This window comes from Schistocerca gregaria, chromosome 1 (assembly GCF_023897955.1).
Source record: "Schistocerca gregaria isolate iqSchGreg1 chromosome 1, iqSchGreg1.2, whole genome shotgun sequence".
Classification (NCBI taxonomy): domain Eukaryota; kingdom Metazoa; phylum Arthropoda; class Insecta; order Orthoptera; family Acrididae; genus Schistocerca; species Schistocerca gregaria.
In genome coordinates this window covers 644,454,680-644,477,893 of record NC_064920.1, presented here as the reverse complement: position 1 = coordinate 644,477,893, position 23,214 = coordinate 644,454,680, and the positions used below count along the sequence as shown (strand labels likewise).

The 23,214-nt window shown below is 39.3% G+C and overlaps 1 protein-coding gene across 2 annotated transcripts in view; it reads left to right on the top strand.

Moving 5' to 3' along the window:
* Positions 1–23,214, top strand: part of LOC126360778 (serine/threonine-protein kinase D3) — a 172,316-nt gene that overhangs the window by 51,346 nt on the left and 97,756 nt on the right. For both annotated transcript variants that reach the window (XM_050007738.1, XM_050007737.1), the window contains 2 exons: positions 495–658; positions 16,284–16,524. In XM_050007738.1, coding sequence (XP_049863695.1) covers positions 495–658; positions 16,284–16,524 — 405 coding nt within the window. The remainder of the gene's footprint in view (positions 1–494; positions 659–16,283; positions 16,525–23,214) is intronic.

Below are 23,214 nucleotides of genomic sequence, written 5' to 3'. Positions count from 1 at the left end.
TGTGTTTCCTTTGTTCAAAAATATGTAATTAGCTTTAGAATGATCAGAGTTAGTGCAATTAATAGCGAAACAAAAGTTGTAAGATGTAGAAGAGTAAAACCTGAGGCTGCTTTAAGAGACACTGTTAACCTTTTGGAAATCCTTGGATCTCCAGATTTCAAATTGATTTTTCATTTATGGACCAATGCATCATCCAACAACAGCTTACTAGTTGAGTCAAGAATACTTAACGATCTGTTACTGCAATGTGCAGAGAAAGTGCTTGTGAATTAGACACTTGAAACTTGAAACAATAAAGATGATCGCAATGAACTGTAACAAAATTGTGCTCAATTGCGGCATTGATTTCAGCGTTTGAGGTTTAAAGACTTCTTTATATATTTCTTGTCTGTTCTCTAATTTGAATATTTGACTAGCACTTGAAAAAAATTGAGGCTTTTGTTTTACTTTTATTCCCAACCATCAGCAAAGTTCATTGTGGTTGGTCCTTTCAGGTTGTGGGCTCAACTTTCACAAGCGATGTGTGGTGAAGATTCCGAACAACTGTTCAGGGGCAGCACTTGTCTCTGGAGATCGCAGACGATCCTCAACCCTTGCTGTTCCACGTTCATCCTCCCAGGGGTCAAATTCCTCACTTGCCTCAGATGACACTTCTCTGGTACGCTTGTGAGCTGTAACTGTTGAAGACATAAAAGCTAAACTAAGTAAAATTAAATTATTAATTATGATTTTAACAAGGCTCTTTAATAATACAGACGGTGGTGATGACAGTTTTATTAATAATGATAATAAAAGTAATCTGATAAGTTTAAAGTTTTACAATTTATAAACTATGTCAAATTTCAATGCTTTCTCTATTATTTGTAAATATTTGGCCATTTCTGATATTTAGTACTTGAATGGGTTAGAAAGCAGTATAAGAATTTCTGTTATCGCAGTCATTTTCTTTCATAAACTTCATCCCCTTTAAGTTCCTCTCCTTCATTTCCACAAGCCTGTTATGTTGCTGCTGTTCAAAATTTTATATTTATTTTTATGTGTTGTGTGCTCGTACTGGCAGTCTAATGTGTATGTGTTCTGTACTTAAACAACCCGTTTTTGTCTGCTTTGTTTGAATAAATATTGCAAGTGATGTATGTGTATGTGAGCATGTAATTGTACTTTTGCATGGGTACATAAACAGTTGTTTCATGGCATTTAAAAAGAGCTGACACATAATTGGAGTTGTTCAATATAAAAGACTATAAATACACTATGAGCATTTGTTGTATGCTTTCTTTTGTAATCTTTAAATTGACTGTACTGGTTGCACTGTTCCTAATATTACATGCTGAAGTATACATGTTGACAAAATTTTTTGTTATTTATATTATCCTTAGTTTCCCCCTCACTAGTGCTAGTATCTATTGCCTTTACTTAAGATTAGTATTGATTGTAGGGATAAAATATTCTTTGATGCGTTATGATAATAGTGAAAAATATTTCTGCCCTTAGGCTTATCTTCAATATCATGACTATAGGTTAAAGCTGTAGGTAATCATTGTATGAGAGACCCCAGGGTTATTTCCAGTCACCTAACTGAAAAGGTTTTCTTTCTTCAGAACACTGACACTTTTTTTTCCCCAAGAAGTGTGAGTATTGTGTCGTAAGTGTACCTGCTTAGTTTAGGTATCTTTAAGAATTAAAAAAATTAAAGCTGTGCTTATGTTGTCGATGATTGATGAAGAGAGAACAGAAAAAGGGTGAAACCAGTTGCGGATAAATTGCCATCTACTCTTGGATAGCAGCAAGGGGTGGCCAATTCGTGAGACCATGTGCAAAAATTTGAGATTCAACTTTAATTGACCAATTGATCAGGAACTTTATACAACCATCAATCTTCTCCTTCTGGTCTCATAAGGGGAGGATAAATTAGTTATGTAATGCTGTGATTGGGTTGATTTGCCTTCTCATAGAATTATCTAACACTGTATTATTTCCTATTACAAATTACATTTTGCTGTAGTTATTTACGTTGTATTAAGGTGCCTTATATATGTATGTCTAAGCAGTGTAATCATCATAGTTTGATAACTTATATATTTGCAAATAATGAATTCCTCTTTTATTATAATATGCTAGCAGTGGACAATGTAAAGAGAAAAATCACACGAATAGCTGGCTTGCAATACTAGTTTTAAAAATCTGAAACTGCAGTGTGAAATAAACTCTTTGAATGAATGGTACATTACACAAACACTGAGCATAGCATGTTTGGCATTTGTAATGATTATATGTATCATTACTGTCTAAAGGCAATACATTCTCATTTGAACAGGTCCTCTGTGGCGGGGGGGCTGAGCTTGTAAGTTTCTACTAAAGCAAGTAGATGATTAAAAGAAATTAAATATCAGTCTTCCTTCTTTTATCTTTATTCCATTTTTAAATGTACATAATATGGACCCAGCATTGTTTAATCTAAGTTGTCATTGTTATATGTTGACTGTATGTATATGCATTGAAAGTACTACAATCTGCTGTGGCTGGTGCTGTGATGTATGGTAGCAAGAGAGGCACTGATTTGTCTAAGGCAATCACTGTATGCATCATCTGAGCTGTGCCTATTGTCTTGTTTGATGCACCAACTTGATAAGTAAATCGCAGTAGCCTTAAACTTTGAACTAATGGTTGCCTTCAGATGTGGCATAGATCTCATTAGAGCAGAATTTTAGTTTTCAAATAGGAACTCTGCAAATTAATTTCATTCCATAGTTGTATTGAGTTTTTCCTCCTTACACGGCGTGACCCTAGTTATCGTGTAGACATCAGTTGATGGTACCCAATTCTGAAAGGTGCAGTGAGGCAACTTCAACTTTTCAGTGTAGTTATCAAACTTCAGAAACATTTAAGTATTCTGGTAGCATAGTATTTCCATTAAAAATAGCAAGGCAGGTGGAACTTCAATTTTTTGAACACTCTAAAGAAATCTAAAAACAGTGATATGGAGATGTGGGCTTTTAAGTGAAATCAAACTGTGGAAAATCCAATATGGAATAATTACAGTATTGACAAAATTGCTTACAGTCTGGCCTCAGTAGCTGGTGTAATTCAGAAGGCCTTTTGGTTAAAAGCTTATTTGTTTAGCAGTCTTTTTTGTGGTGCCCCTCTGCGACTCAACATCACCACATGGTGCATATGGACCTTTAAGTGATTTTGTTATTGTCAAAAAATCTTGAACCTACAAGTATCAGGGTGCTGGAGGCAGATGCTGATGTGGAGTGAATTGATTCACAACTATAATACCTTAACGCCATTTTCATAATGACCAATATCTTTGTTCTAGAAAGCTTAATTTTGTTGCTCTCAGAAAGCATGATAACCTGTTTGTAAATGTACATTTAACTGTTAGGGTTTAAGGGATATGGATATAATGAACTGAGGGTAGTTAGGTGCAATACTACTAGGAGGCAGCAGGAAATAAGACTAGAATAAGCGAAAATGGGAATGAAAACTAAAATAACCATTGACAAGAAAAGAGCAAAAAATACCAAAACATGTCATTATGAAGGAATAACAAAGCTAATAACATCCATGTATTTGCTAAGTATTAGACAAAAGAGGGCCTCACTACATCTAACTGTTAACAGTTGGAAGTTATTTTCTGTTGTTCTGGCAAACATTATTTATAATTAACGCTGTGTATAAAGAAGAATGTATCTGTAATATGATTCATGCTTAACATTATTGATTTCACAACTGACATATTTTTGCTACAAATTGTTGCTCTTATGAAAGTGCTGGAGCAAGAGTTAGTTCCAAGATTAATGGAGTAAATATGTCAACAGCATCATTTGGTTGTACACCCATTACATATTTTACCATTAGATTTTAGAATACTAGTTGTGCAATAGTTTCTCTCTATCATAGTGTAACATTTTTCAATCTGCCCATTGAGCAAGCAGCAAAGGAAACCAAACAAAAATTTGGAGCATGAATTAAAGTCCACGGAGAAGAAATAAAAATTTTCAGGTTTGTCGTGACATTGTAATTCTATCAGACAGCAAAGAAATTAGAAGAGCAGTTGAACGGAATGGACAGTGTCTTGTAAGTAGGAAATGATTTGTTTCCAGGCGTGAGTTCCTATTCAGAATATTACGTACTCACTCTCCTCTAAAAGTCCTAGATGTTTGTAATGGTAACTTGCGAACACTGTGTAGGTTGAAGTGTCAGGAAGTCTTTTCTGAAGGTATTTATCTGGGGTGTAGCCATGCATGGAAGTGAAATGTGAACAGTAAACAGTCCACACAAGAAGAGAATGGAAGCTTTTGAAATGTGATGCTACAGAAGAACGCTGAAGAATAGACCACATAACTGGTGATGGGGTACTGAATAGAATTGGGGAAAAAGAAATTCGTGTCACAACCTGGCTAGAAGAAGGGATTGGTTGATAAAACATTGTGAGACATAAAGGGATCACCAATTTAGTATTGGAGGGAAGGATGGGGGGATAAAAACTGCAGAGGGAGACCAAGAAATAAAACAGTAAGCAGATTTAGAAGGATGTCAGTTGCAGTAGTTATTCAGTGATGGTGAGGCTTGCACGAGATAGAACAGTGTGGAGAACTGCATCAGACCAGTCTGAAGACCAAAACAACAGTCCCTTGCTTTCCTGTAAAGTGATCACAATTTTAAAGTTTTGATTTCTCTGCAGTTTGGTACAAGTGATTCTGTTTCCTTTGCAGACACCAGTTTTGGCAAATAATTGTTAAAAAAAAAAGTAAATATGTATCTTGCACATTCATGATTCTGATATGAGAGAGTAAATATTATACTCTGTAAAAGTTGTAACTTCCTACTCAAAACTATGAAATATTATTGCACAACACCAGAAAAGTTGTATAGTACCCATAAAATTGTGCCATACCTTCAATGTATGACAATACATTAGCTGTATTTTACCCCTGTAATAACATTATAAAACACTTTGACAAAAGGGGACCCATGTGATTGCTCATTGGAGGGGAAATGTCCTAGACCTGAAGATAAGGTTATTTTTAATATTTTGGAAGACAAATGGTGGCTTGTAATTAGCCATTTTAGTCACGACCCAGTTATAAACCTTTAAATCATTTTCTTGAAGAAAAAAACACATGGCTGTGGCTCAGCCCTTCTTGCTCCTGGCCACGTGTGCCATTGATTCAGCATTGTGGCTCTGTTAATGAGTATTAAGATTTGTTTTTATTTTTGTCATCAGCGTGATTGAACTGGTAGCCAGTAAATGCTGATACTAAATAAAATTCAAAATGAGTGCTAGCCAAATTCTTGAAAGAATGTTTGCAGTACAGTTAATCTGTGCCTATACTAATAATAAAACTGTAAAAGCATCTTTGTCGAAACAGGTTAATCTGCAAAACTACTGGACAAATTTTCATTCAGTTTTCACATGTAACAAGCATTGATTGGAGCAACATAAGAGTTTTTATTTTACCAATATCAGATCACAGAAGAAAAGACACATTGCAATTTATAATTTTCTTCGTACTAATATTATAAACGTGAGAATAATTTTGTATGTTACATTTTCACAACTAAAATTCTGAAACAATTGCAATGAAATATGGTATGGAGATGGCTTGAACCCTGAGGAAGGACATAGGCTACCTTAGAAAGTAGCAAAGAAAATCTACTGCTGAGAGGGTGAAGTAGGGAATGGAATCTCTTTTTTATTATATCAGTGAACATAAGCCATGTTAAAAAATAATTAAATTTGTAGCATAATATACACACTGTGTAACATAGAGCTATTTCAATAGCATGATGCGTAGATGTGCACTTGTGCCCATGCCCCTCTGCATGCACTGATTGGCAACGACACTGCACATACTTCTGCGTCATATTTTGTGACAGGTTGGGAGAGCAGGGCGCACATCACAAACTATGCTTACCTGAACAGGTGGACATGTTAGTGCAGCTGATGATATTGCACATACGGGAGCTTACTCACTCAAGATTCGTCGTCATAACAAAACTACTGATGTGCAAGTGCAGCAATGGGTAGCAGCTAGCGTTAAATATATTCATTCACTTCATTTATTTGGAGTACTTCTTATCATGATGCCTCTCTCTCGTTTTTTTTTCCCAACATACCTTGCTCACTGTGAGACTTCTGTTGCTACTAGTTTGGAGTAGCTGTGTCACTATTGTAGGTAGAAATAATTTTATCTTTCGTATTTAATTTTTGTTATTGTTAATTTCATGTCAGTTCTTCCTTGTTTTAATCTAAATGTTTGTTATTAGAGCAAATGTATGTTTCTTTTGTGTGCCCTTAACTGTTTTCGTTGTGCGAGATTATTTGTCACTCCTCCAAAGTATTAACTGTCACTTCCTACATTACTCAACACTTCATGGATAGTTTTAAACTATTTGTTCTTCTGACACTGAACTGAAGCGTCAGAGTTGCTATTTTCATTATCATAGGTTTGTAATGTATAACGTTTAAATAATTACTGTACAATTAATAGGGTTTCAGAATTTTCATAACTTGTCAGTGGCTTGTACTGAAGAGAGCAGCATACGTTGAATAATTGTGGGATTCCTGTAGTAGGTTAGGGAGACACCAGATGCCAATGTGGTGTCTTAATTGAAAAATTTGAACTAGGCAGTTAAGGTACACAAAATTATTGTTGTTTTTGGCATTGTTATTTACTTAACCACACATTATATTATGAAATTTGAAATTTTAGATATTCTGAATGAACAAATCTAACACACCAGTGTTTGTCTTGGGTAAAAACTACAGTTCCTCTTCTTCTTTTGTTGTTTCTTATTTTTTCTAGTGTTTCCTCTTTTTCTCTCCATGTTGTTGTTTCCTTTCTTCCAGCCCAATTATTCTTGAGTCTTTTATTTTTCTGCCTTGAAAGTCTTCTGATTTTAGCATTCTATTCTTAAACTTGTTTCTTTCTGTTATTTAAAAAAAATTGATAATATTTATTTCTTACTAGTTGAGAAATGTGGTGTTGCCCAGGTGTTTATTTACAATGATGCTAGAGGCTTTGTATGTGTGGTATTTATTTTTGGGTTATAAAGCTTCTTTATACACAACACTTGAAGTAGTATGTTTGGAGACATGAATGAAGAGCTTGTTTACTTCACTAATGGGGAGGGGGCAACTGACACTAAGGTCCACATCCGCAACACAAAGTGTTTGGACTTGTGCTTTGTGTTAATGGCATAACATACGTTCGCCGGGAACTGCACACATCAAAAGCAAAATGGTAAATTGTTAGGAATATACCGGATTTGCACTATAAAAAGTTACTCACTTATGCCACTTCCTGTCAAAATTTCTGATTTGGTGGTGTTCTGTTGGAGGTGAAGTAACTTTAAGCTTCAGTGAGTGAAAGATTGTGAGGAGCAAGATGATAACACTCTCGATTGGAGTTGTTGCGTCTCACATGTTACGTTCTCGAGCTGCAGCAAGTCTCGCCTTATGATCTACAGTGGAATCTCAACACCACATAGTCCTCAGTTTTTTAGCTGTTGTGTTATATTCAGAAAGACATGACTGTTTCCTAGGCACTTTTATTTGTAAACAAAATGAAATCGAAATGTAATGAGTTGGCATCTAAATCACATATTAAGATAGATAGACAGGCTGACAGTGTGGTCTTACAGTTTCATTTTTAGTATAGATTTCTGTAATTCATGCTACTGTTGACTTTTTTCCAGAAATATAAGAATATTTGTGTTGTTAGCCTGATATTATTCACTGAGTAGAGATGCCTGCAGAAGATTAACCATCACTTTGCCATTACCTACGATATTTACTTTATATTTTAAACAATGTCGAAGTATGGATCAAATAACAACAAAGCAGATAGGACAGGTTGCTACTCATCACATTCAGGAGATGCTAAGTTGCAGATAGGCACAACAAAAGAGTGCTAAAATATTTTAGCTTTCCTATGAAGTGTGAATGTGTCTGTCTCTGTTTCACAAGAAGGACTTTGTTTGCAAGCTTAAATATTTTTGTGGTCATTTTCATTGTGCCTGTGCCTGCATCTTCTACGTGGTGAGTAGCAGTCTTATCATTTCTTTATAAATTGGTAGAACTCCTCATTACTTCTCATATGTCAACGTTCTGTTGTCTGTATTGCACTTGTTATTTTTCTAATAATCTGTCTTTTGAGTATATCTCTTCTGTTGACTTATAGTTGATTGTCAAGATTCATAAGTACATAAATATTCCTGTCTTTACCACTAGTGTGGTGTTTTAGATTTGTGTTTTTAGTGATGCATTTCTTGTTGTACGTACCTACAGTTAAATCGTATGCTCTTTCCACTTTAGTAATTCTGACATTTATTGCAAATAGTTCTAGTCAGTTCTGCTGTGTGGTTTCTCCAAGATATTTAAATTTACGAACTTACTATCTGTGTTTCTAGATGTTTTGTTGCTTTTTAATGTATTGTAATTTTTTCAGTTGCATTTATAGGACCAGTTCTGTTGGCTCTTATTTCCAGAAGACATATTTGAACAACTGCTTTCCTAATTGCATAGCTTTACTTTATCCCCACTAATTTATGTTAGATATCACATTTATTAGAATTTCACAAATCATTTGCTAATTTGGCCTTAATATCACATTCTCTAATTTTTTTACTGCTAAATCAAGTAAATTCTTGAAATCAGTAAATGATTTTTAATTACAGGTTTTTTGGTTAGCATTCTATGGAGAATTACTGATTTTTAAGTTAAAAATCTGTTATGTGCAAGATCCCCCCTTCTGGAAACCACCCTAATATTCTCTCGGCTGCTTGTCTAAAGTTTCTTCAGATCTGACCAGGAGGATTTTTGACTCTGCTTTCCATACCAGTGTTATGAGTGAGACTCCTCAGTAATTGTGAACATATGGTTTATCTGATTCAAATCAGTTACCTTCTAATTTAATTGTTGTAACTGGACAATTCAAGAGACTATCAACAATATTTGCCAATATTTAATAGTTATCATTGTTGTTGAGTTCTGTTTGAACATTTTCACCTTTGAAACAAATGCTTGACACTTGGATACCCGTGTAGGTAGAACTCAGATCAGAACACTATCGAATTCTGAATATTAACTATTTTTACGACACGTGTGAATAATTCACATTCTGTCCTGATCAGTTTCCGATAGGGAAAATAGTAACAGATAAATAAGTAAGTGCAAATAATTATTTATAAAAGTTGTTATATTTTGAATAGTACTAACAAATATTATTCTCACTGTGGGTGGGGGAAGATATCAATATATACAATATAATTAAAACATATAAAAGGCAGAATGGTCATAGTGAAGGCAACTTTTATCGGACACTGTTATAATTTTTTTGCACAGTACACAACACTTGTTCAAAGAATGTAAACAACTCCAACCGTTGTTGTGCATAACAGTAAAATTAGATTGTCAGTAGATGGCACAATCTGCATTCTTTCCAGTGATGTGTATGACCAAACTCGCATGATAGACAGTGCTTGGATAAAGAATTTGGACAACTACAACAATTGTTGTGCATGTTAGCCCAGATTTTCAATGGATGGCACATCCTACATTGTTTTTATAAAAATGTTTCCAAAATAAAGTATTTTCACGAAAACAATAACTTTAAACTATTTGTGTATTTTTTGTAATTAGTGGTGAAATAAATCTTGAAAATTATGTCTGTCATTAATTTTGATTAAAATAAATAATACGGGAGATATGGTGTACAGGCAAAGAGAGAGAGAGAGAGAGAGAGAGAGAGAGAGAGAGAGAGAGAGAGAGAGAGAGAGAGAGAGAGATAAACTGCTATGTCAAGAACATTAAAACATAGAATAAATAAGTTTTGGCCAAAGAATAATTAACATTTCATTTGCTGTCCTTAACTGGCATCTCCCACACAGCCTCCCTGTGGTAGAGCGGAGTTCTCGGAATGTGCGGGAACTTATGTCGTACTTGTTTACCTGCTCTTATATGTCACTGGACCCTCTGTATTCATTTGTAGTCCTGGTTGAATTGTTGAGGGCGGCTCAGCTGCCCATTGTTTCGCTGTTGCATGAGCCTGACCATAGAGAGCACATATGCGGCTTAACCCGTTCCCGTGATACTGTCAGAGGCCGGCTGTTGTACTCATTTTGAACTGTGTGTTCGCTATGGCTTTTCTACCCGGAAAGGTCCCAAGAATGAAGGTTACAGTGCTGTCCATACAGCATCAGTTAGTTACATCATATGTAAATTTGTCCCTGTGTATAAACACCTTTCAAACTCCATGACGTGATGCCAGGCCCGGGCATAACTTGGCTATTTGAGGTTTCATTTCCTGTAACATGTACAGCAGCTCTGGTCTCATAGACTTTTATTTTGTAAAAGGAACTTGTGATGTTACAACCAATTTTTCTCCGAAAAACCATTTTGGTGGTTGATGCCCCAGTGTCTGGTTTAACTACTGTACACAGTCCTAATGACAAAACTAGTGGTAGTGCTTCTGCACAAAAATTATCATGGCGTACAGGTACGACATTCAGAGTTCTATGCCATCTCTCCACCATTCAATCACATCAGGTGTTTAACTCGTAATTAAGTCCATAGACCAAAACAGTGTTGAATGTTGAATAATAACTATTTGTATTACTCTTGTTCACAAGCGAAAACTAACTTTACAATTGATAAACTGCTTTGTCAAGAACATTAAAACAATTAATAAGAGAGTACAAACAACTCAGCCATTTGGACAAAAGATAATTAACATTTCATTTGCTGTAATTCACTGACACCTCCCACCCTCTTAAGCATATTTTGAAAAGTTTAATATAAATTTCTTGTATTCTTTTTGGTGAAATTTTCTTTTATTTCTATAACCTGAGATTTTTCAAGAGTTTTCTGATTTTCAAGATTATGTTTGATGTTTCTTTTCTTTTTTGCAGGAATTTTGTAGGTCGTCCTTTTTTTTATACATTTTTCACTGTGTCTGTTTTGAGCCCTTTGTTCTAGTAATTATTCACTGTTTTGTTCTACTATGTTTTGTTTTTAATTTTGGACATTCCTAATGTTATCTCTTGTAGTTTAATAATTTGCTCTTGGAATTTGTACCAATCATTCTTTTTTAGTTGTTTCAAATTCTTTCCAAGTTTCGGTGTATTTCCATTTGCAATTTTGGCTCTGCTGGTAATGAGTGAGGATTTTCTTTTTCTAACCATATTGAGATAATGATCTGAACTAAATTCCCCATTTAAATTCATAAATTTCTTTATATTTCTTCTGGATATGGCTATGTGGTCTAGCGAAATTTTCCTAGATATCATAGCTTTGCCTTTTCTTCATAGTTTGCAAACATTTGTGTACCTCAGTTTTTACTGGCCCAATTTATGTGTATTTGTCAGTCTTTCACCACATCTGTTTGTTATTCAGTGTCCTGAATATCTGCTACAGTGCTGTTGAGTTTTTCATTTTCAACTTGTGTATTTAAACTACTGAGACATACTTTAACATTGTTTTTAGATATATTGAAAATTTCACATTCTAGAGATTCCATAACTGATTTACTTTCTACAGATTTCTTCTGTTATCTTCATTTACAACTACATGGCAAGTTTTTAGTGGTTTTATATTATTGTTATTCTGTAAAGTTGCATTTTGAAATTTTGCAAGAAGTTTCCCAAAAATGTATTGTGTACTCGCAGTTATATAAATTGGGTTTTGATCTTTCTCATACATTGTGTCATCATCATTGTCATTACCCATCCTTGCTATTATCTCCGCCTGAGTTAAATTGTCTTCTAAATAGAACTGGTATACCACAGATCATACAGAGAAGTTTTGTATTTCAGGTCTTTTAGTCAAGAGTCAATTTAGAACTAAGCAGAAGCCAGGAACATTATAACAATTCGCACAGTGAAAGTATGAGTCTTGTTTAGATTGTGTCTGAGTTTTACATAGTACAGAAAAGGCCAGTATCAACAGAAACAAAAGTAGCAACACCAGAATATAAATAAGCAGTTTGTGTGATGAAAAACACCACGTGTTATTGAAATGATGCAGACAAATTTTTATTGAAGTGGTAATTATCATTTCACTGTCCGTTTTCCAGTGACTGAACTAGAATTGTGATTAGAAAGTTGTATGGTTGCTAATATGAGCTCAATTAAACAGCCAAGCACATTCTAGCACTTACTAGTTTCACAAAGGTTGTCTGTAAATATAACGGTATAGGTATTGAAGTATTTGAATAATTACAAATTGAGATTTGTTGGTACAGCTGAGAACAAAAATCCAGTCCAATAGCATCGGTAAGACCGTATGCAATTCCTCAGTGAGTGAGGCTGCAAATGAAAATCTGAATTGTCGATATTCAGTCCCTGACAATTTACGGAGATAGTATGCAAAACATGCACTACTTCAGAATCGGATTAAAATTGCTACATGAAGCAATGAGGTTGGTTTGTTTGTTTATTAAGTACCTTATAATTAACTGTGAATCCCTATAAAGAATACTATAACTTCTACTTCGTACTGGAAAAACTGATGAAAAACCTTATATTGTGCATCAAAGTATTGTCTGAGACAATCATTCACTGGAAAAGACAGCTATAAATTAAGATTAAAATGCCGAGAACACTTCTTCTAGCAATAGCTTGTTGCCAGCTGCAGGTACATCATGTCCAGAAGCCATTCTGTTCCTCTCTCAGACTGACTTTATTACTGAAAAAGAATTTTAAAGTGTTATGAACATATACAATAACGAAATAGAGAAGTGTCAAAATATTTTTCCTGTGGGATAGAAAGCAATGGCGTGCATGTATGATTGCAGGAAAGAATAAATTGAGGATTCTTATCTATTTTGCACAAACATGGCATTAACTGCTCAACTCTGTCTGTCCTATCCTCCACTCTTCATACATATTGTGTGTCCACATTTGTGTGTCCAACACAGTTCATAAACATCTAATGTAAGCTACATTTCCACATTTCTTTAATGCAACTTGTGTCAGTTTGTTCACTTGGATTTACACTATTAGCAACATTTTCTTTTTCATGAACACATGAAGGCCACAAAATTTTTCCACCATGAAAAACAAAGTTGCATAATTAATTTTTTGATTCTTTGCAGGTACACATTTGCGGTCCTGGTAGCAGTGAAATCCCCACACCACAATACTGTAGCAAAGCACTAGAGACCCCCCACCCCCAAAATAAGAAGGGGGTGCAACATTATGGTTTTGCTCCTCTAATGACACACTGCAGTAATATAGTGTGGGGACTTCAGTGTGTACAATGACTGCAGATGTTTATTTGAAAACAAAAGACTTTGTTTTTGTATGTTTATTAAAACTTTCACAATCCCTTGTAATGTCTTCTTTAAACTTGCCAATATAGCAGCATCATGTGGCTATCATGTGTAATTTGAAAAATGGTTATATTTGTACATTAATAGGATGACATGAAAGCTTGGGAGGGATGCAAAGAGGGAAGTAAGTAAAGGCAGTCCCTGTGTTGCAGACTAATCCCATGAATTGTAGTAATATTGTGCAGATAGAGGAAAGAAAACATACATGACTGTGCATACACTACGGAAAAATTGGAAATTCAGTTCTACTGTCAGCAGAATCCCTGAATCTTGTACAAAGGCTGACATTTCATGGCATACTAATACAATTTTAGTTCTGCAGTGGTGAAAAGTGTGACGCTGGGGGGGGGGGGGGGGGGCTGACACAGACTAAACTTACAATGCATTTTTTTCACCAATCTGGCTTATAGGCAAGGCTATATTCTGAGAACAGAACACACAGAAGAATCACTGCACTATTTTGTTACTAAAGCCGAAATAGTGGCATGGCAGTATGTAGCAGGGTGATCTTGAGTCATAATCATTAACTAGGTGTTAGGTTTCCCTAATTTATTCACATACTGCTTACTAAAAATGTTGCACCCAATATCATTTGTTTTCAGATTTTTTATTATTTTTGTTGTGACTGTCAGCCATATATTTCATTATCTTTCATTGTTCTTCTTATGCTAAAGGCAGCATTCTTGTTGCACATGAAGTTTTATTATTTTTTTTTTTATCTGGCACTCCTGAATGTATATTCTTTCTCACTTTGCTACACCTGACTACAATATTAATTTTTTTCCCTTGAAGGAAAATTTTTCAGACAGCATTGCTTTGGCCAGTGATACCTGGCCCATTCCGTAAGCGGACATGCTCGTTCTTTTGGACTTTACAGTCATAAATTGAAAACTTTGTGTTGATTTCCCATCAGTGAAAAGTGGGCATATATAAATTGTCACTTTTCTTTGGGTAGTTGCGCATTTTATTAATGTAGTTCTATCTCAGAAGTTAAAAGTACTGATTTTTTCCCCCTGTTCACTCCAAACTCTACATTTCAGGCTGTTATACAAATCTTGACCATCAAGAAAGAGATTTTGTACACATTTTACTTTCATAATAGGGGATAATTGTCTCCTATTATCTTCTGTATGTATGAGAAACTATACAATATCTTCTCATAATTTAGTGGGGTTTTGTAAGTGAAAAATGTTTCTTTTCATGTCCTGAAATAAAACAAACTGTGTTTTACAAGAAATAGAAAGTGAAGAGATTGTCTCATCAAATGAAGAGCTGCTGAACTTTTCTCTCTCTCTCTCTCTCTCTCTCTCTCTCTCTCTCTCTCTCTCTATCCTCTTCCTCCACTCCTATATTTTCCCCAAAATAGTTGTAGTTCAGAAATTATGCAGTTTTTCATGTCATGGATTGGACCATTAGTATCTCAAAAAGAGCACAAAATCTGATATTGTAGTAGATGATTTTCAGTATTTCTGTTCACAGTTTGCTTTGAGCTGGTTCTGTTTTATAAAGATTTTGATGTGTTTTTTAAATGCCAGCCCCGTAGCAAGTAAGACTAATATTATGTCAAGTGGTAACAACAAATTTTTATCTGTATCAGATAATGAGGAGTGTCTGTATTATCACCTGTATTACTCAAAGTGCCAGGGTCAGTACATGAAATTTCTTCATTCAGCCAAATTCAGGAATGCATTGGAAGAAATCTTGACTACTTGGGCCATAAGTAAGGAAGTTTCATTTACTCAAGTCAAGGAAGAAATTCACAACAAAATGGCAGCAGCAGATGAGCTTTGTGACCATGTGGGAACAATAAGTCAGAGAGAAGGAAAAGCCTCGTACAGTAATTACAGTTATAGATCATACAAAGTTATGCAGCAATAGAGAAAAGGTAGTTGTAGAAAAGAAACCAAGAGAGAGAAAAAATCAGAAGCTACAAAAATTAAGTATGTGGTGAAAAGGGAAAATAAGTAATAGTAATGTTATTGCAGCAGGCAGTGGCATGAACAATGAGAGACAAGGAATTCCAAAAAGTTACTTTCAAATAAACACATCTGTTGCTAGGATGGCATTATAATCAACGACTGGTTGCAATTAGTTGTTGAATTATCTCTGCAGGGCATGGGAGATAAGGAGAAGGCATAGTGAGAGTCATGCTCAAATATTTTTTATAGTCTGTAGCCCTGCTAATGAGTAAAAACATGCGAATCTCTCAGTAACACTCCTTAGTCTGTGCAACTTGTTTCACTTCAACATTGACACAGATGGAGGTAGATGATCAGTTCAGAGAAACTGTTTGAAAGATCCCCTGAACAGTCACGACAGTCTTATAGAATCAATTCTTCCTGGTACAGGCAAAGAACTAAGTGAAGTTTACTAACTCATTTAGGAAGTGTAAGGAAAGGCTGGAATATCATAACTCCTGAACTTTGTCTTAAAAACAAATGAAACACATGTTCTCTCTGCCGTAAACATTCTTGATGATTTTGGTGTTCAGTTGCTTGCAAGGAAACAAAATTATTAAGAATATTATAATGTTCAAAACATGTTATCATAATTTGGAAATAAACATTATGTGCTGTGGATCCTTAGATATTGAGGAAAAATACTGTCATTGGATCACTGCAGTACTGTGAGTTGCAGAGAGGTTCTAAGCTAAAATGAATGAATTAAACTTTGTAACGTGATTGTAATGGGGCTGAGAAACATGAATATGGTGAAATATTATGTAAATATTAAGTTTAAACCACATACTTTGTTAGCATATGAACTGTTTTATATACATTGTGAAGGCAAGGATGCAAAGCACCAAATAACAGAGTACTTTGTCACAACTGCAGCTGAAGTGCATACTTGGTTTGTTTCAGCACATGCTAATTTACTTGTACGTAATCTATTAACTACACATTGAACAAACATTTAACTTTATGCTTCATTTCATTTTTGCAGACAGTTCCAGGTAGTCAAGGAACAAACAGATCACCCTCACTTGGAGGACGTATTCGTATTCCACACACATTTGTACTTCACTCGTACACACGTCCTACCGTATGTCAGGTATGCCGGAAATTGCTGAAAGGAATTTTTAAACAAGGGCTACAGTGCCGAGACTGCCACTACAATGTGCACAAAAAGTGCCTTGAGAAGGTGCCTAAAGACTGTACTGGTGAGAGCCCAAAGGATGTTACAGGTCAGTATACACAGTGCAGCATCTGATTATGTCTACATGGGAGTGCATATTAGTACAAAATACTTTGCATTATTTTTGTTGGTACAAATAATATTTGGCTTTACAAACGCACCATCATCTGTGTACAGCAGATAAGATTAACTTTGGTAATCATATTTTTATTGCATTTATTTATGTGTGTTCAGAATAATCCTCAAACAGCTGCTATTCAGGGACTAAAACTGATAATTATTCTTCATTTTTATTGTTAGTTTATTAATATTTTAATGAAACTATTTGCTGTACACTTTATGTGCTTTCAGTGGTTGGAAATTAACTACTTCAATAACAAAAAATTTGCTGATGGAAAAAAAAAAATCTGCTGTTTTTGCACTTACTGATAAGCAGGTTTTTTACGCATTATTAAATACTTTACATGCTTTTAAGCATATTAATACCCCCCTGCGGGTTCGGGGGTTAGAATAGGCCCTTGGTATTCCTGCCTGTCGTAAGAAGCGACTAAAAGGAGTCTCAAACTTTTCGGCCTTATTTGATGGTCCACTGTTGGGTTTGACCTCCATCTCTCAAAATTTTCCGAAGAGCGAGCCGATTGGGGAAGGGCACCTTACTTGGTACATTGTGTCCATCTTGCGATCAGACCTTTCGCCAGCTGCTACACCGTTGAATTGCAGTCCTGTCCGCTCTCCATCTCTTGGGCATGACTCTGTTTCTGCATGCAGATTACACCTTGCACTGTGCAGTGCCTCTTTCTGCACCGACGGCGACCATGGACCACATGTTACCTGACATCCAGTACGGTAGCCAGTCCGTTGTGGTGGGGCCACCATGTACCCTGTTGGTTGTAGCCCCCTGACAACACAGGGATCGCTCTACTGATGCCTGCGCCGTTAACTCCCCATGTATGCCAAGGAGTAGATGCCTATCCTCCTGGGGTATCGGGACTCCCGGCAACGGCCATCCTGCCAGGTGGCTCTTGCCGTGGCTGGGTGGCGCCCGTGGGGAGGGCCCTTGGTCGGAGTAGGTGGCATCAGGGCGGATGACCCGCAATGAAGCGTGGTACATCGTCTCTCGCTGGTGGCCAGCAGCCGGCAGTCTCTAAGCATTCTCGGGCTAAGTTTAACGCTCAGAAGTACAATCCAAAAACATTCCCCTCCTGGCCACACCGTGGGAGGAACGTAAGTCTCAGGATGGCAGCAGCAGTTATTCGCCTCGATTCTTAGTTTGTTCGAGAGCTGATGGGGAGTCTTTTCTCTCCACAAAGCCTCAGTTCTTCGTGGAGCATTTAGAGGACAAGTTTGGGGAAGTGGAGGGCTTGTCAAAAATGCGCTCTGGGTCAGTCCTCTGCCCAGTCACGATGCTTACTCGCTTGTGACAAGTTGGGGGATGTTGCCATTATGATCACACCCCATAAGAGTTTAAATATGGTCCAGGGAGTTATTTACCATAGGGATCTTCTTTTGCAGTCTGATGAAGAACTGCGTGCCAATTTAGAGCGCTGAGGTGTACATTTCGTCCGGCGCGTCCATCAGGGTTCGAAGGAAAATCAGATTGCTACTGGTGCCTTCATCTTGGCCTTCGAAGGGGATACATTACCGGAAAAGGTCAAGGTGATGGTCTACCGATGTGACGTTAAGCCCTATATCCCTCCCCCGATGCAGTGCTTTAAGTGCTGGAAGTTCGGCCATATGTCTTCTCGCTGCACTTCCAGCCTCACATGTTGAGATTGCGGCCGCCCATCACATCCCAATACTCCATATGCCCAGCCTCCCATCTGTGTCAACTGCGGGGAGCACCATTCACCTTGCTCGCTGGACTGCTGAATTTTCCAGAAAGAGCGTAAAATCATGGAATACAAGACCCTGGACCGACTGACCTATACTGAGGCCAAAAGGAAATACGACCGACTCCCTCCTGTGAGAATGACATCTTCCTACGCTGCTGCTACAACACCTGTGCCAGCCCCATCTGTTTCTCAGATTGTGGCCGGATCTACGAGTAGTACAACTCCTCCTACCCTTCGTCAGTGGGGGGCCCTACCCACCGAGTTGCTCCTGCGCCACCTACCTCAGGTGCATCACCATCCCACCCATCGGGGACGTCCGTACCCACTTCCAAGCCGGAGAGGTGTCCAATTTCTTCGGCTTCACACGCTCGCAAGGGATCTCTTGGGTCCCTCACTTCCCACGTTTCCGCCAGCAAGAAGGCTGACGATCGACAGTGGCGTAAGTGCCCACAATCAGCTGGTCGCAGGGCTTCACGATCCTCCTCCGTCCCGGAGACTGAATCGGTGACGCCCTCCCAGCCAGTGTGCCCCAAGGAACAGCGTGAGAAACCCAAGAAGAGGAGCTCACCTTCCAGCTCTGTGCCTGTGGATGAGGTGGAGATTCTGGCGTCTGCTGAGGACCTCGATCTCGCCGGTCCCTCAGACGCCATGGAAAGCACTATCACAGGTGCTAAATCGGAGGCAGCAGGTGACCCAGCAGCGTAATCTCCCTTCCCAGTCCCGTCACACCTTTCTCAGCCATGGACAACACCATCTTCCAGTGGAACTGCAGCGGTTTCTTCCACCGTCTACCTGAGCTCCGCCGACTTATCAGCCTTCACCCTTTCGTCTGCATTGCTTTGCAGGAAACTTGGTTTCCGGCAATGCGAACCCCCGCCCTCCGTGGCTATTGGGGTTATTATAAGAACCGGGCAGCTTATGAAAGGGTGTCTGGTGGCGTCTGCATCTATGTCCTGAACTCTCTTCACAGCAAGTCTGTACCTCTCCACACACCTTTAGAGGCTGTCGCTGTTCGGGTGTGGACCCCACAGGCTGTTACCGTCTGCAGTCTTTACCTTCCACCGGATGGTGATGTCACGCAGCATGTCCTGGCTGCTCTGATAGCCCAATTGCCGCCACCTTTCTTGTTACTGGGCGACTTTAACGCCCATAACCATCTGTGGGGTGCTTTAACGCCCATAACCATCTGTGGGGTGGGTCGGTGGCAACAGGTCGAGGCGCCATCGTTGAGCATTTATTGGCGCAGCTCGATCTCTCGATATTAAATGATGGTGCCTTCACACACTTCAGTGTGGCGCATGGCACATACTCCGCCATTGACCTTTCCATCTGTAGCCCTAGCCTCTTACCATCTGTGCAATGGAGAGTGCATGACGACCTGTGTGGTAGTGACCACTTTCCGATCTTTCTGTCACTACCACAGAGTCAGTCTTCTGGGCGCCGTAGCAGATGGGCTCTGAATAAAGCTGACTGGGACTTGTTCTCCTCCACTGCCGCTATTGAGCCTCTCTCTAACAATGACACTGATGCAGTGGTTCAATCGGTCACCACCGGTATCGTTACTGCCGCCGAATCTGCCATTCCCCGTTCATCTGGGTCCCCTCGGTGGCGGATTGTGCCTTGGTGGTCGCCTGAGATCGCTGAAGCAATTAAAGCTCACCGGCGGGCGCTCCAGCGTTACATGCGACATCCCTCAATCGAACACCTTATCGCCTTCAAACGGCTGCGTGCGCGAGCTGCCGCATTATCCGCCAATGCAAGCAGGAGTGCTGGGAGCGGTATGTGTCCACCATTGGCCTCCATGTCACTCAATCGCAGGTCTGGGCCAAGATTTGCCGCCTCTATGGCTATCGGATCCCTGTCAGCGTCCCTGCGCTCTCACTGAATCGAGCAGTTTGTACTGACTCCGACGTCATTGCAAACCGCTTGGCAGAGCACTTTGCCCTGAATTCCGCTTCTGCCAACTACCCCTTGGGCTTCCGCTCCATCAAAGAGCGGATAGAACGTCGAAGTCTTTCTATTCGCATCCACCATCTTGAATTGTACAATGTTCCATTCAGTGAGTGGCAACTCCACAGTGCCCTCGCCGCTCGTCCTGATACCGCTCCTGGCCCAGGTAGCATCCACTCTCAGATGCTGAAACACCTTTCAGTGGACTGCCAGCGACGCCTCCTCAACCTTTACAACCGCATTTGGGTCGAGGGTGAGTTTCCGTTGCAATGGCGGGAAAGTCTTGTTGTCCCCATTCTGAAACCGGGGAAGAACCCTTTAGAGGTGGACAGCTACCGTCCCATTAGCCTCACCAACGTTCTTTGCAAGTTCCTTGAATGGATGTTGAGTCGGCACTTTAATTGGGTACTGGAGTCTCGGGGCCTTCTGGCTCCATCTCAGGGTGGGTTCCGTAAAGGCCGTTCCGTCGTCGACAATCTGGTGAGCCTGGAGTCGGCCATCCGTACTGCCTTTGCCCGCCGTCAGCATCTGGTCGCTGTCTTTTTCAACATGCGGAAGGCGTATGATACGACTGATACGACATGGCGTCATCACATCCTTTCTACGCTTTATGGATGGGGCCTTCGGGGCCCTCTGCCGAGCTATATCCGCAATTTTCTATCGTATCGTACCTTCCGTGTGCACGTCGCGGCCACATATAGTTCCTCCCAAGTCCAGGAGAACGGTGTGCCACAGGGTTCTGTTCTAAGTGTCTGTCTGTTTTAATAGCCATTAACGGGCTCGCTGCGGCCGTGGGAAATTCTGTCTCCGCTTCCCTGTATGCAGATGACTTCTGCCTTTACTACAGCTCTATTGGCATTGCAGCTGCTGAACGTCAGCTACAGGGCGCAATCCGCAAAGCGCAGTCTTGGGCTGTAGCGCACGGTTTTCAGTTTTCGGCAGCCAAGACCTGCGTTATGCATTTCTGCCGGCGACGCAGTGTTCACCAGGAGCTGCGGCTTTATCTCGACGGCGAACTTCTTACAGTGGTGCAGTCACATAGGTTTTTGTGGGTGGTTTTTGATGCCCGGTTGACTTGGCTGCCTCATATTCGGCAGCTTAAACAGGCGTGTTGGCGTCATCTAAATGCTCTGCGATGCCTGAGACACACCAGGTGGGGCGCCGACCGATCTACTCTCCTACGGCTTTACCAGGCGTTAATCCAGTCCGTCTGGACTATGGGAGTCTGGCTTTTGGCTCAGCATCTCCATCTGCGTTGCGGGTGCTGGACCCAATCCTCCACAGCGGGATACGCCTTGCCACTGGTGCCTTCCGGACCAGTCCTGTGGACAGCATACTTGTGAAGGCAGGTGTCCCTCCACTGCGGATATGACGCCAACAATTACTGGCTGCTTATGCTGCCCATGTTTTTAGCTTGCCCGGGCATCCAAATTATCGTGTCCTGTTCCCGCAGTCCATCGTCCATCTACTAGAACGTTGGCCCCGGTCGGGTTGTCCGATCCCCGTACGGGTCAAACAGCTTCTCTACGGGCTTGGGTGTTTCCCTGTACCACCTCCTTTCCGGGCCCCTCTGTGTACACCCCCATGGTGTGTGCCTCGCCCTTGCCTCGCCCTTGCCTTTCCCTTGCCTTTCCCTTGCCTTCCCCCCCCCCCCCCCCCCCCTCCCTGCCCCCGCCCCCATGTGTTTCTCGGTGGTTGGCTTTTCCCTTTTTGTTTGTATGGTCGGCCAACCATCGTCGCACTCTGTATGATTTTAGTTTGTCTTGTCTGGTCTTTGTCTACGTTTCTCTTGCTCTGTGTCGTCTGTCTTATCGTCTGTTGATCATTTTTATTCTCTGTGGGTGTTTTTAGTATTTGGAAAAAGGGACCGATGACCATAGCAGTCTGCTCCCTTTAACTTCCACAAACCAACCAAGTTTTTCAACTATCAGTTGTTTAATGGATTCAACGCGAACGAAGAATAAAAATCATCTTGACAAAATCTAATTTATCTGTTATCTCTTTTTGTAGCCCTGTTGGATAATAGAGTGCATTATACAAATTTAAAATGGCTCTTTGTATCAAATTGTTTTACTCAAGATAGGATTTGACAATTGGTACATCATCTTGTTAATCTTATCTGTATAGCACATTCTTGTGATCCTGATATTACTTTTAGATGTAAATAGAACCCTGAGACTGGCTTTAGAGACTCTTTGAGTTGTCTGAGTGCATGGTGAATCATTGATTAATTTTACCTTGCAGCATTTGTTTCTGAAAGCAGTCTTAAACTGTCCATCATTTGTTTTTGCTCAGAAAGTGTTATTGCTATTTTGCCGCGAAGAATTCCAATTAGGGTATTCTCCAGTTCTCCTTGTTTTGAAATTCTTGAAAAGGTGTTGACAATTTTAGCTGTTGCTACCACTCTGAATCTGATCACCTATGGATCCCCATTCCCTCCCCATACCCCTCCCCATCCCAAGATCTCACACCCATTCTTTTACTTTTGTGTCAGCCAGGTCTGTCCATAAAAGGTTTCAAACCTAGACCAATCTATACAGAAAAGATTTCACACCAACCTCAGCTTCCTTTAAAACTGAACTTCAAGTAATTTTTTTTCTAATCATGACATATCTCAATTGAAAATGTACAGGTAACTCCAAATGGTCACTTCTGTCTATCTTGTACTGCACATTTTGTAGGATTATGCTTCCATCACAAGGTACATTTAATTAGATTAACTCGACACAGATTATCCGGGCATCCTGTAACACTGTCTTTTAGAGCTCAGCAGCTGTTGTTCTAAATTGTAACTAGTTTTCTATAAGAGGCTCATTTTGAAGCATAAAAAGATTCATGCTGTAAAATGCACACAAACCAAATATTATGAGAACTTATACATCACCAGGACAAGAGATTCGAAGAACATTGTCACACGGAGATAAAAATGGAATAAATAAATGATTTAGAAGTTAACA